Here is a 12,156-nt window from a genome sequence, read left to right as displayed (position 1 = left end):
CAGGGCAAGGACCTGCATTGTCCCAGCTGGACTCAGAGTGATGGCACTTGTGTCCCTGGAGGTGGCCTGGGGTGATTCCCACTGTGAGCCTCAGTGTCCTTGGAGAAAAGGTGTGCCCTCACTGCCCCCTGGACTCCCTGCTTCTTAAACCTTAGGTACCTTTTTAGAAGCACATCTGCACAGCTGGGCACCCCTAGCCCCCTTTGCCATGGGGGACCTGAGAGCCGTGCCCTGGGGGCAGGTGTCCGTTCTGCACAGAGGGTCTGAGCCTGGGAACTTCATCTCCTGCCCTAGACCTGCCGCCACCACCTGTGACCAGAGGCTCTGCCTCCAGGGGGTCACCCCTGCTCTCCCGGCACCTAACTGGAGGCGGTCCGGCCAAGCTGAGGGGGTGGGGCTGCCAGCGGGCGCTCCCAGGGGGTGGGGAGGGGTGCCAGGCATGGATGGCACCCAGGGGTGGGCTGCAAGCTGACCCAGACTAGAGCCAGCCCTGCTTGAGAACGCTTCTCACAGCGAGTCTACCTGGTTGCCCTGCCAACCTGGGAACCGCAGAGGCTGCGGCGGCGTCGGGGGGCGGTCAGCAGAGGGAGCGCATGTGTGCGGGAGCACGTGTTTCCCACAACAGCGCTGTGGCCACACTGGTGGTGTGGACACCTTGTCAGTGTCCTCTTATTTTCTGTGCAGGATGTATGGGTTTTTATTCTATTACTGTAATTTGATTTTCACAAAGCGTTTTGTCCTCTAGTCGAAGATGTTTCTGTCCGTGTATCACATGTAGATATGCATGCATCTGAGGATCTGCACTACAGACGTGTGTGCACACGCATGAACACACACACAGGTCTGCCTATGTCTGCATACACCTGCAGCTGCCCATCGCCGGGCACTGACCCTCCCTGTACCTGCTGCGAGTGCCATGTGACACCACCGCCCAGCAGCCGAATCAAGTTTGGAAACGGACTCTTGTTGAGGCAGTCTGAACAGACACTAAAGTCTGTTTCAAAGGGCCTGGGCTCCCCCCATCCCCTGACTGCCCCATGGTGACGTGCCACCTGGATGGGCCACGGGAGCTTCTGGAGGTTTCTTACAGCCCTCTCTGGGACAGAACCTGAGCCATATGGCCAGAACCTGAAGGAGCAAAATGCCCGGGTGCCCATGCTGTAGGGGGGCATGGGCAGAACACAAACCACCATGTGCCCCTCGGTCCTGAAAACCTTCTGAGCAGCCTGAAATCTGTGCGTTTAGCCACAGTAAAGCACTGAAAATGTTAAAGGTGTACTTACGTTCTACTTACTTTTTTAGAAAGCTATCCGGCTCCTTCTGAATGCAGAGGAGAGCAGGGAGGCAAAGGGACAGTTAAAACCTGTTAGCAGGGCCTGCATACTGCCACTCAGGCCCAGACAGCCGGCCAGGCCCTCCTGCCCCAGGAAGGCTCCCCAGGCCTTGGGTTCCAGCACCTGCCAGGGGTCACCCTTCCCCTAACCCACCCCACGCCTGAAGGGGACTGGTGGGTGCAGTGCTGATTCTACCTTGTGTCAAAACCAGAGCCTGTCAGAGCAGTGGCCTCACTGAGGGAGGACACCTGATTCTGGAAGTGGGGGCCTTGAGAGCCCAGAGTTGGAGGGCAGTGTGATGGGGTCAAGTCCTCGGGCCACATCTGTGACTAGTGTCCCTGCTTGTCAAGCCTTCCCCCAAGCATCCCCTTGTATATGGTCTCCTCTGACCCTGGGGCCAGCCCATCTCCGAGCTCATGCCCGGGGCCTCCTGCCAGTTACTGGCTGCACCCAGAGTTGGACGTCGTCCTGCATGGCCAGATCCAGAACTGCACGGAAATCAGGATCCAGCTGGGGAGGGGGGCCTCTTCCACCCCATCAGAGCCTTCCCATCACAGTGCCCACATTGTCGCAAAGCAGCCAGCACCCTGTGGTCAGCTGAAGAGAGTGACCCCCAGAACATCTAGAGAATATCTAGGTCCCAATCCCTGGAAGCACGTGGCAAAATGAGCTTCACAGACCACGTTGTGGGTAAGTGGGAGCATGGGGGTCGCCTGCCCAGGCGCCCAGCTTCACAGGGTGCCAGGTGCGGGGGACGGTCCCACACGCAAGGACTGCTCTGTAAAAGCCTATGGTGATCGCAACAGAAAGACATGCTAAGGATCAGGCCAGCTGCAAGGGGACAGATCGGCCGCCTTGCCCACCCTGGAGGGGTCCCAGCCTTTCCAGACAATGACCAGCTCCCGAGTCGACGCGCACAGTCCAGCCTGGCCTTTCCGGAGCACCCTCCCTCCCCCCTTCCCCCAAGACACGCTGGCACCAACAGCCACTGTGGGGGAGCAGGGGACGTTCTGTGGCCCCCACAGCCCCCAGTGGCTTCAAGGGCTCTGATTTCCAACATCGTGGTTAAAACCTAGGAGACCGCCAAAACCATGAGTAGCCGAGTCCCCTCACGTACAGAGGACCCGTTCCTAGCTGTGGAAGTGATGAGCACAGTCTGCCAGGGATGCGGGGTCCCGCGGGGCACACGGCTCCACTTGGGCACCAAAGCCCTGGGGCTCTAGTCCGCACACCTGTGGGGGCAGATGCGTGATCTGCACGTCTGTGAACGTGGGCGTGTTGGTGTGGTTCACAGCTCTCCCTGCCTGTGCACACACGCCGGAGTACCGCTGCCAATGACTGCTCATCCCGCTGCACTCCACGGCAGGGGGCTCGGGGTCATTATTGCAGAAAAGCATCCCCGCCATGTGCCGACATCAGTCTCGGGCTCAGGATCCCTTCTGCCTGCCAGCACCTTCCTAACTACAGATGTGCGCCCCCCGTCCCCCCCCCCCCCCCCCCGTCACCTCCTGGGAGGTGAGCAGCAGTTTGGAGACGCCCTCCTCTGCACCCTGAGGCCTCAGGGCCTGGGAATGGAGGTATGGCTGCAGAGCACGATTGGCAGTCGGCTGTGGCCAGAGATGCATGCACACGTGAGTGCACACACACACCCCGCGGGGAAAATCCGGAGATGGGGCAAGATGGGGAGCAGCGAGACACGCCCGGCACAGGCAGGTGACCTGGCCCAGCCGCCAGTCACAGTTTACCAAAGCCAGGTCTGCATGGCCCCCGGGCCTGAGGCCATTTGGGGACACTGGGAGGGAAACCTGGAAAGGGAGGGGCTGCGGGAGGAGCTGCGGCTGGAGTGTCAGCTGGAGAAGAAACTGGTTCTGGCATGTGCCGGGAAGGGGTGGCCAGAGGCACCGTCATTTGAAACCCCACATACAAGGACGCCCACCTGCGCATGCGACCAGCACTGGCTCCTGGACGGGCTCGGGGGAGAGGCTGAGCTGGGGGCAGGCCCTGAGGCCAGGGCTGCGCCTCCTGGCTTCGGCGGCTGGGCTGACACCTCCAGCGACTGCTCTGGAGGGTGGGGTGGGCGCCCTGGGATGCGGCCCCTGCCCTGGCTTGCTGCTGCCCGACGGAGCCGCCCTCCCTCGGGGCCCGGCCCCCACACCCAGCCGCCCACAGGAGGGCCCGCTGTGCTCCGTGTGGCCTGTGCCTAGCTGTGCTGGGCAAGCCCTGGGCCCTCGGGTACCTCGAGCTGACAAGGACGCACGGCCTTCCCTCTCGGGTGGAATAGGATGCACGGGCTCCCTGGGAAGGGCCCGTTCTTCTCAGGCTGCCTCACAGCCTCACGTGGGGCCCCGTGGTACAATGGAAGGTTCCAGATGGGCCACCGCTCAAGGAGCAAGGAGTGTGCCATGGGCCCTCGGCTCTATCAGCTGCCCCTCCGTGCTGCCCACTTCTCCCACCCCGGGCTGCGAGGCCACCCGCCCCCTCCCCATCCTTGGTCCCCAGCTTCCTGTCAGGTCCCACTAAGGAGGCGGGAAGTCTGGGGAAGAATGTCCCTCTGGCTGCTGGTTCTTGGCAGCAGCCCGGCAGGGGAGGGGGTGTGGCTCTTCCCGCTGTCGTCAGATGGGACCCGCACCCCTTCTCCCCGGCCGCCAGCAGCCCTGCAGTGAACACCTGCACTGGGTCCCCGTTGAAACCTGGTATGCTTCCCACTCTGGCTGACACCGGTCTCGGGGTCCCCCTGCCCCCCATCACAGTGCACACACTGGCTAACAGCGCCTCCCAGAGAAGCCACGTTTAGAAGTGTCCCCTGGTCTCATGGCCGCCTGCGGCAAGGGGCCTTGGGTTCCTCGCCAGGTTGTGTGACTGACCACCCGCTCTCCCAGCAACGGGGACACCACTCTGTCCGGGGAGGCCCCAAGAGGACTCGCCCAGGCCCGGAGCCACACGGGGGGCCCGGTACGGGCTAAGTCCAGGTGTGGAGCAGGCGAGCCGGGGGCCGCACAGACCTGCCCCCATGGGTCTGTCTCCATAGCGTCCTGCTCACAGGCAGCTTCCCGTGCGGCCACGAGACATGCGGCCAGTCCACGGCCACACGGGACGTGCAAAGGCTCCCGGAGCCGGCTCGTACCCGGAGCACTCCTCACAGTTTAAAGTCTCAAGAAGAAACCACCTGCACGCTGCTTCCTCATCAGCTCTATCCCTCTCCTCGGGACACAGAGGACGGAGCCTCCAGGCAGCCGCTCGGCCACAGGAGACCACGGGGACCAGGGAGACCACGGAGGCCATGGAAAACCATGGGGACCACGGGAGGCCACAGGAGACCACAAAGACATGGCCCCGCAGGAGGCCGTCTTGGCCTCTCCCAGCACAGGGCAGGCACCTCCAGGCCCCGGGGCCGCTCGGCTCGACGCATGAGAACGACGCCCCTTCTGGCGGCTCCAGAGCCCCACAAGGACGGAGCCCCCCACGGACAGAGCCCCGAGGGGTCGGCAGTCAGTCAGTCCCACGTACTGCGACCAGCTGAGCAAGGCCTCGGGGCTCTGGAGGCAGAGCCGAGTTCCCCATGGGACCTGTGGCCTGTGCAGCCCATGGCGGTGAGCGCGGCCCCCTGTGGATAGACCGATGCCCCCCCCCCGCCCCGACAGGCACCCCGCTCACCTGTGGCCTGGCAGAAGAGGTGGAAGGTCCCCAGGGCGTGCACGTGCTGTGCCTGGTCGCTGAGGAAGGGTGGCAGGAGGGCAACCGGCAGGCTGCTGTCAGGCCCCGAGGCCGAGGCCGGCCAGGGGCTTCGGGGAGAGGAAGCTGAGCCGGGGCCCCGACAGGACAGGGAGGAGGACCCCGGAGGGGGGAAGGGCAGAGGTGAGGCTGCGAGACAGAGGACAGAAAAGAGAGAGGCCACTGAGGCGGGGTCGTGAGGATCCCACTGCACCCGGAGCAGGGAAGCAAAGCACAGAGAAGGGAGGGCCGGCAGCGCAGGTCAGCGCCCGCTGGGGGGGCGGGGGGGTGTTGGCCGCCAGACTCGGCAAGTCACGCCCGCGTGAAGGATAGAAGCTTCTCATTTATTAGGTTACTTTTCCAATGTATACAATTCAAAGTAGAAAAATAAAAACAAAGTAAATCTTATAAAACACAAATGTTTACACCAAAATGGTCGAGTCCTAGCATGCTGCAGATGACACCGTCCACGCGGGCACACACAAGTCCAGCTTATTGCTCTTTGCCACGGAAAGACAGCCGCCTCTTGCAGGCGTGTGGGAAGCAGCAGGCGGGCTTGACGTCACCGAGGCTGAACCATCTCGCCTGTTCGCACCTTGAGAGACAGCACTGGGCCACGCGGCTCCACCCCATGGCTCCAAGGACTGTTGGGACACGGGCCTGTCCAGCTTGCTTGCATGTGTGGACAGCCCTCTTCAGCCAGGTGGGACGTCCCGCGGGCAGTGGCTGTGGACAGAGGCCAATGGTCATAGGAGCCATGTGGATGTCTGAAGACGCCCTGGTGGATGTCTGTCCGTCTGCACGGGAGGTTTTGAGCAGTGGCCATGGGCCTCCGTTTGCAAGACCTGCACCCCCATCAGCTCTGGGCCAGCCTCCCGCTGTCCTCTCTTCTTCGAAATAGTTAAAACAACGGGGGGAAAATTATAGAAAGAAAATCTCTCTGAAAATGAGGTTTCCTTCAAGGAATAAAAAAAAAAAAATGTGCTTAAGAGATGGTTCTGTCTACGTTTCTAAAAGCAGAAGGAATGCATTTAGCCAAAGTAAGTTTATCCCTGAGAATCGTAAGCAACGTAAGCTGTATCCTATCCTCACAACAGAACCTGGAAGATGTACTACATCTTCTCAATATTTAAACATCCGCTTTCTTGATTTAAGAAATAAACGACCTAACACAACAGAAGTAAAACCCTACAAAAATAATCCTGTGGGAAGAAAAGGTACGTGCCAATCTGGACAACAGGCGCTAAGTTACCAATCTGATAAACAAACACGTCATTTCCAATCTGGAATGAAATGATCGTTCAGTGGCTGCTTGGAGGAGGGGGCGCTCCAGGCATGAGTGTCCACAGCCGGTCCCCGACGGCGGCCCACCTGGGAGGCCGGGGCACAATGCTCACCATTTTCCGAAAGGACAAAGAGAAACCAAATCACAAGCTCGACCCAAGAGAAAAGACACAGAAGACAGGTGTATGGACACGGGCTCCCTACGTGGCCCCAGGGCCGGACGAGCACCGACGGTGTGTGGAGGCCTGTACGCGCGGGCGCCTCACTCCGCGTCCACGTCCGCGTCCGAGTCGGCATACTTGAGCTCACACTTGACGTCAAACGGCCTGTCCCGGACCGGCAGGTCGTCGAGCCTCTGCGAGTCTTCCCTGTCGGTGGGCACCCGGCTGGCCATGGTGTCCTGCTCCGTCTCGTAGCCGGTGTCCAGGGCCGGCCGGGGCTGCCCCCCGTTCTGCTGCGAGAAGCTGCCCTGCTCCACCAGCGTCTCCTTCACGCTCTGCTCAAAGTCGGAGAAGTCGGACGCGGGCTGCTTCTTCCCCAGCAGCATGGCGGAGCGGAGCTTCAGGCAGTGGCCGGGCAGGTAGCCCTTGTAGCAGTTGTAGGAAAAGAGGCCGAGGCAGAGCACGAAGAAGAAGAGGAAGAGGAACATGAGCAGGCGGTTGTCACTGGACTTGAGATACATGGTCTTCTCCGAGTGGACCTCAGGGACCGTGTTGATGATGGTCTTTGGTTTGCAGGTGCTGCCGGTGGGCGCGGGGCTGGGCGTGGGGCCCCGCATGGCCGGGGTCTGGGGCGGGGGGCCCGGGGTGGGCTCCGTCGACACTCTGAGGACGGTCCTGTCGCCTTCCGTCCGGGCGGCTGGTGGGGTGGAGGCAGCCGGGGTCCTAGGAACCACCCTGACTTCCAGAACGTGCTTGGCCAGCAGCTGCAGGACCGTCCTGTTCCTGACTCTCTCCTCCGACAGGCACTGGTACACCCCGCTGTCTCCCTCTGACAGGTCGAAGATGAGCAAGTCTCTCCTGCCCACCAGGCCATACTTGGGGGTCTGGGCCTTGAGTACGCGGTCCCGGAACGTCCACACCACCCGGGCCAGGTTCGACTTTTGGGAGCATTTCAGTTCTGCTGTGCCGCCGTGCTTGAAAAAATGCTCCCGGAAACTTTTAGTTTCATCTGGAACACCAAAATAAACGTGCACAGTGTCAACAACCCGGCCCGCTACTTCCCTTCTTTCAAAGATAGGTCAACACGCACAAGAGAACACAAGAGTTTCACCCACTAGAGCAACACAGAATCTTCCAGAACAACTAAGGAGATAAAGACATGCGTGACAGAAGAGCAGAGATGAGCCCCAGATGGCAGCCCCAGGGGATGAGGAACTCGGGAGCAACCGGGTACAGAGATCCCATCTGGTGCCCTGCGAGGCCGTGCGGCGACACGCGGAGTCACACGCCGCGCTCCTGCCAACGGCTCCGGGGCCCGTGGACTCTCAGTGGCCCAGCATCCTCCTGAGGCTGCCCCGCTGTCGAGTCCACATCAGGAGCGTGACAGCCCAGGGCACGGCTGCCTTCCAGGAGACCAAGGGATGTGCCTGACCCCCCGGCCGGCAGGGGCATCGCCGAGGGGACGAGGACGCCTCCCGCTGCCCCTCCCGGGACCCTCAGGGTTGTGTCAGCAGCCCCAAGCTAAGCGGGAGAGAGGAGCGTCTCAAGACTGGATGTCACAGGTTGGACGCCGAGCACCTTCCAGTGAACGCACTACGTGGCTGCAACCAGAGGGGCTGGCGGGGTCGGCCTCTGTATCCTCATGGATACGTGCCCTCTGTTCCAAGTAGAGAAAGGAAAAAAGAATGTACGAGATGCCACAACAGCACAGCACCACGACACGATCACGAGACCCGGCCGCCCCCGAGCAGCACAGCGAGGAGGGGCCACTTACTGGGGCAGACGGACGTGTCACCGCTCATCTGCTGAACCAAAGTCCTGCAAGGCAAGCGGGCACGGTCACTCACGCGCCTTCCCCGCGGGCAGGGCGGGTGGCCGGCACGCGCGCCCCCGGTACCTGCTGGGGCTGTCTGTCCGGTGCAGGTCCACGCAGGCCTCGGCGGCACGGCTCCAGGCGCAGTAGGGGTCGCGGGCCAGCACGCAGTCCTCGCAGCTCCCGTGCTTCCCGCAGAAGGCCACGGGGGCCTGCACCACACCCGAGCTGGAACCCGCGTACACAAATCTCTTGCCCTGCACGGGGGAGACAGAGGGGACAGGCGCATGAGGGGTGGCATTCATGCGCTTGGTGGCAGGTGCTTCTCCACCTCGCCGGCTGTGGCAAGCACGTTCCCGCGATCCCTCATCCAGGAGCTTCCAGAACCGGAGCTCAGCCGGGCTACTCCAAGGCCAATCCCAACAGCAGCACCTCAAGCCCGCAGAGGCCGCGTGCTCTTCAGCAGAGTCCTCGCTAACTCGGCACTCGGGGCCTTGGTCACAGGCCCCCCCAGAACCCCCCAGCCCTCCCGTCTGGGTGCCAGTGTGGACGTGTCTCTGCCCCACTAGGGCTGGGGGTCAGCTCCTCTGTGTGGATGGGGCTCCTCCAGTGGGACACTCCTGGCCCCGCGACAGGACAGAGGCCAAAGGGTACAACTCGGAGCCCAATCCCAGGCCTGCCTGGCTTGAGCAGCTGTGCACGGACAGCCCAGTAGTGTCCGAATCCAGCGGGGCCAGGAAAGGAGGCGCCAGAGAGTGGTGGGGGACATGCAGAACTCCAGCACGAGGATTAAGGGACCAGCCAGGTTTGCGAGGGAGGAGCACGCAGACAGGGAGGCTGACGGCTGGCCCCTCAGAGAGCCAGGCCCCCCAGGTGGCTAATTGCTCCCCTGGACACAGCGGGGACCCCTCCTGGCACAGCCATGCTGCAGGGCTGCAATTCTGCATGTGTGTCCACGGTCTCCTCCGCCGGTGAGCCCGTCTCCCCCGACCCCACACAGATCTTCTGGTTAACCTCAGGGTTAACAGAACCCAGCAGAAGTCAGTGTTTCAGACCCAAACGAGTTGCAGCCTTCCCCGGGGGGAGACAGGGAATTAACAGCAGCGTCCAGCTGGCGCTCCTGGCCTGTGACGCACCCTGTGTGAGTATAGCCAAGAAGTCCCCTCCACAGCAGACTGTCCTCTGGTCAGAAGGGGCAGAGAGAGCCAGGCCTGGGGGCTAGCCCATCCCTGTTGGTGGGGCCCAGGCAGAGGAGGCCACATGGTTGCTGAAAGGACTGAGGATGCCACCCCAGACCCCTCTCGGGGTCACGTGGCTTGCAGAGGAGAGGGTTCCTGGGAAGGCCAAGCAGGCAACCTTGAGGGACCCTGGAGGGCACAGACTGCCCGGAAGCCCCAGCTGACACCAGACCTGAGTGTGTGGCTGTGGGCATGGGGGGATGGGGCGCTCATGTCCCTGCACCCCCGTCCCCAGGGCTGGGCTTCCGTGACCCAGAGCCACGGAGTAACAGATTCTGAGAGAAGGAAACAGGCAAACAGTGGCGGGGGGTGGCTGAGACCATTGGCAGGTGCAGAAGCCCGTGGGCAGGAGGGACTGACACCCAGCAGCCTTGAGGTCTCCCCCACGAGCAAGCATCCGTCACCATAGGGTGGAGTGCAGGTCCACGGCTTCACAGTATGTCTGCCCATGGGCACTGGGGCCTCACCCCTGCCCGGCCTCGCTGGCCAGCACTGTCCTCGCTCACGTCACGTCCCCAAACCCTCAACCCCATCCAATCACGAGGAAACCCGGGGTGTTTGGTCCTCCGCAAAGCTGAGCATGCCGCCGAAATGATGATAGATGGGGATGTCCCAGGCCATGTGAGGCCCCGGAACTGGAGCAGACGTTTGTGGGCCAGTGGGCACTGTGCCAGCGGGGCTCCTCCGTGCGGGGGGTGGCCAGAGCCCCTGCACATCATCCCCCACCCTCTGTGGATCTGACAATATTTCAAGATGGAAAGTGTTTAAAAAGGCAAAGAAAAAACCTGAGCAGGTAATGCCTGATGTTTGTGAGGTTTGTTGAGTGGGTGCATGCCGTGGCCCTGTCCTGCCTGGCCCCTCACGGGTCCCCTTGGACATCAGATCCAAGTCCATCTGCTCACAATGCAGGGGACCCGTGCGTGACGTCTGCACACGTGCCCCTGGGAAGTCAGCTGCCTTCTCCCCCCACCTGGCTGCCCGTGCCTCTTGCCGCTGCTCACCGTCCCCTCCCCTGGCGGCGCGGAAGCGTGGAGGGGCCATGGGACCACCTCAGGTGTGAAGCTCCGTCCACCCCCGGAGACAGAGGCTCGGGAGCGTCAGGGTCACACAAGGCAGGCTCAGCATGTGAACAATGCCACACACTGGGGACAGCTGAGCCCGGTGCCCCGGAACGAGGCTTTGCGGGTCCAGGCAGAGAGGCCAGGTGCGCAGCAAGGGGCACGGGCCCGCGGCCAGGCTTCCGGTGTCTGCTCTGGCCCCGGGGGGACTCCCAGCGTGGGGACCCCACAGGGAGGAGCGAGGCCTGCAGCCAGTCACATGGCGGGGCCGGGCCACCCCCAGGGTCGGATGCCCCCAGCTACAGAGGAGGCTCACGTGGTCCCCCGACCTGGGCCTGGCCTGCTGGGATCCGCGTGGCCCGCCCCAGCTGTGAGCGGGAGCCGCGGCCCAGCCACGTGTGGAGACGGCAGGGCTCGGCCTGCGCAGCAAGTCCGCCCCGTTTCTACACCACCCGCCAACTAATAATAGATTTCACATTGTGAAACGGCTGAGGAAAAAGTCAGAATAACATTCCACGACATCTGGGTGTTAACGAGCTCCTGAGCTGTTTCCATAAACAAAGCTCTGCCGGAGTGCAGGCAGGTGCAAAGGCCGGTGGATGCCCCAGGGCCGCTCGTGTAGCCCCTGGAGCCTCGAGCACTCAGTCCTGGCTTTTACGGGAGGGCTTAGCAGAACCCCGACCCCGACCCCGATCCTGACCTCGACCCTGACCCCAACCCGATGCAGTTGATGCCTCGTCAGAGAGGCGGGGGTCGCACAGCATCATCACTGCTGCTCAAAGCAGGCTCCTCTGTCCCGACACGTATGTTGCAAGGACCCCTCACCTGCCGACGAGGCGCCGACCCTACCCAGCTCAGGGCGCAGGGGTGTTTCTGTGAGCCGGTGCCCCTCACCTCCCAGGGTGCCCTGGCAACTCCGTGAGGCACAGCCCTCCTGAGCTGACAGTTCCATCTCCCCATCCGACACCCTGGGCCTCCCAGGACCTCCTGTAAGAGGCTGGAGATCGGCTCCTCTGGACCAGACAGACGACTGGCCTCCGCGTTCACCCAGCGACCAGGGACACGAGTGCCCCCCGCCTGCCCGCCCCCCGCCGGCCACTCTACCTGCTGGGAATTCAGCAGCAGCGTCTGGATCGGCTCAAAGTCCGGGAAGAGCTGCGTCTCCTCGATGATGTGGGCCTCATGCTCGAAGCTGACGGCTTTGTGCAGGGCACCCCGGTCTGCAGGGGCAAAGCTCTGGGTCAGGGCCACACCCACGAGGACAGGACGTGCTGGTACTGTCGGCCACGGCAGCCCGCGGTCCGTTCTTTCCATCAACTCCCTCCCCCGACAGGACACTTAGAGACTGATGGTCGTCTCGCTTTGGAGGTGGGAAAGGAGAAAACCACTCGCTGGGGAATGGGGACCAAGTGGCACAGAGCGTTTCTACTGTTCCCTCAATGATACGCTAACAGGCCACAGTTGGCTCCAGTGGACGTCGATGCAGTGACGTGCTGCCACCATTAAGGACAGGTGGCCCTCTGGGATGCCGCCCGTGGGTGCCCCGGGGAAGGTGAA

General features: G+C 62.5%; 1 protein-coding gene across 5 annotated transcripts in view; it reads right to left on the bottom strand.

Annotated features, from left to right (window-relative positions):
• The window catches only part of SEMA4D (semaphorin 4D), a 63,379-nt gene that overhangs the window by 3,722 nt on the left and 47,501 nt on the right, over positions 1–12,156 (bottom strand). For 4 of the 5 annotated variants that reach the window (XM_038527312.1, XM_038527311.1, XM_038527313.1 and 1 more), the window contains exons 13-16: positions 11,704–11,819; positions 8,388–8,560; positions 8,265–8,308; positions 5,369–7,499 (exon numbers count right to left, since the gene is read on the bottom strand). In XM_038527312.1, coding sequence (XP_038383240.1) covers positions 6,592–7,499; positions 8,265–8,308; positions 8,388–8,560; positions 11,704–11,819 — 1,241 coding nt within the window. In that variant the 3' untranslated portion in view covers positions 5,369–6,591. Of the gene's footprint in view, positions 1–4,988; positions 5,196–5,368; positions 7,500–8,264; positions 8,309–8,387; positions 8,561–11,703; positions 11,820–12,156 lie in introns of those variants that run through there. The other variant, XM_038527314.1, reaches the window with a different exon arrangement.

This window comes from Canis lupus, chromosome 1 (genome assembly GCF_011100685.1).
Source record: "Canis lupus familiaris isolate Mischka breed German Shepherd chromosome 1, alternate assembly UU_Cfam_GSD_1.0, whole genome shotgun sequence".
NCBI classification, from domain to species: Eukaryota; Metazoa; Chordata; class Mammalia; order Carnivora; family Canidae; genus Canis; species Canis lupus.
Note: the sequence above shows the minus strand (reverse complement) of the source record. Positions and strands in the feature narration are given on the sequence as shown.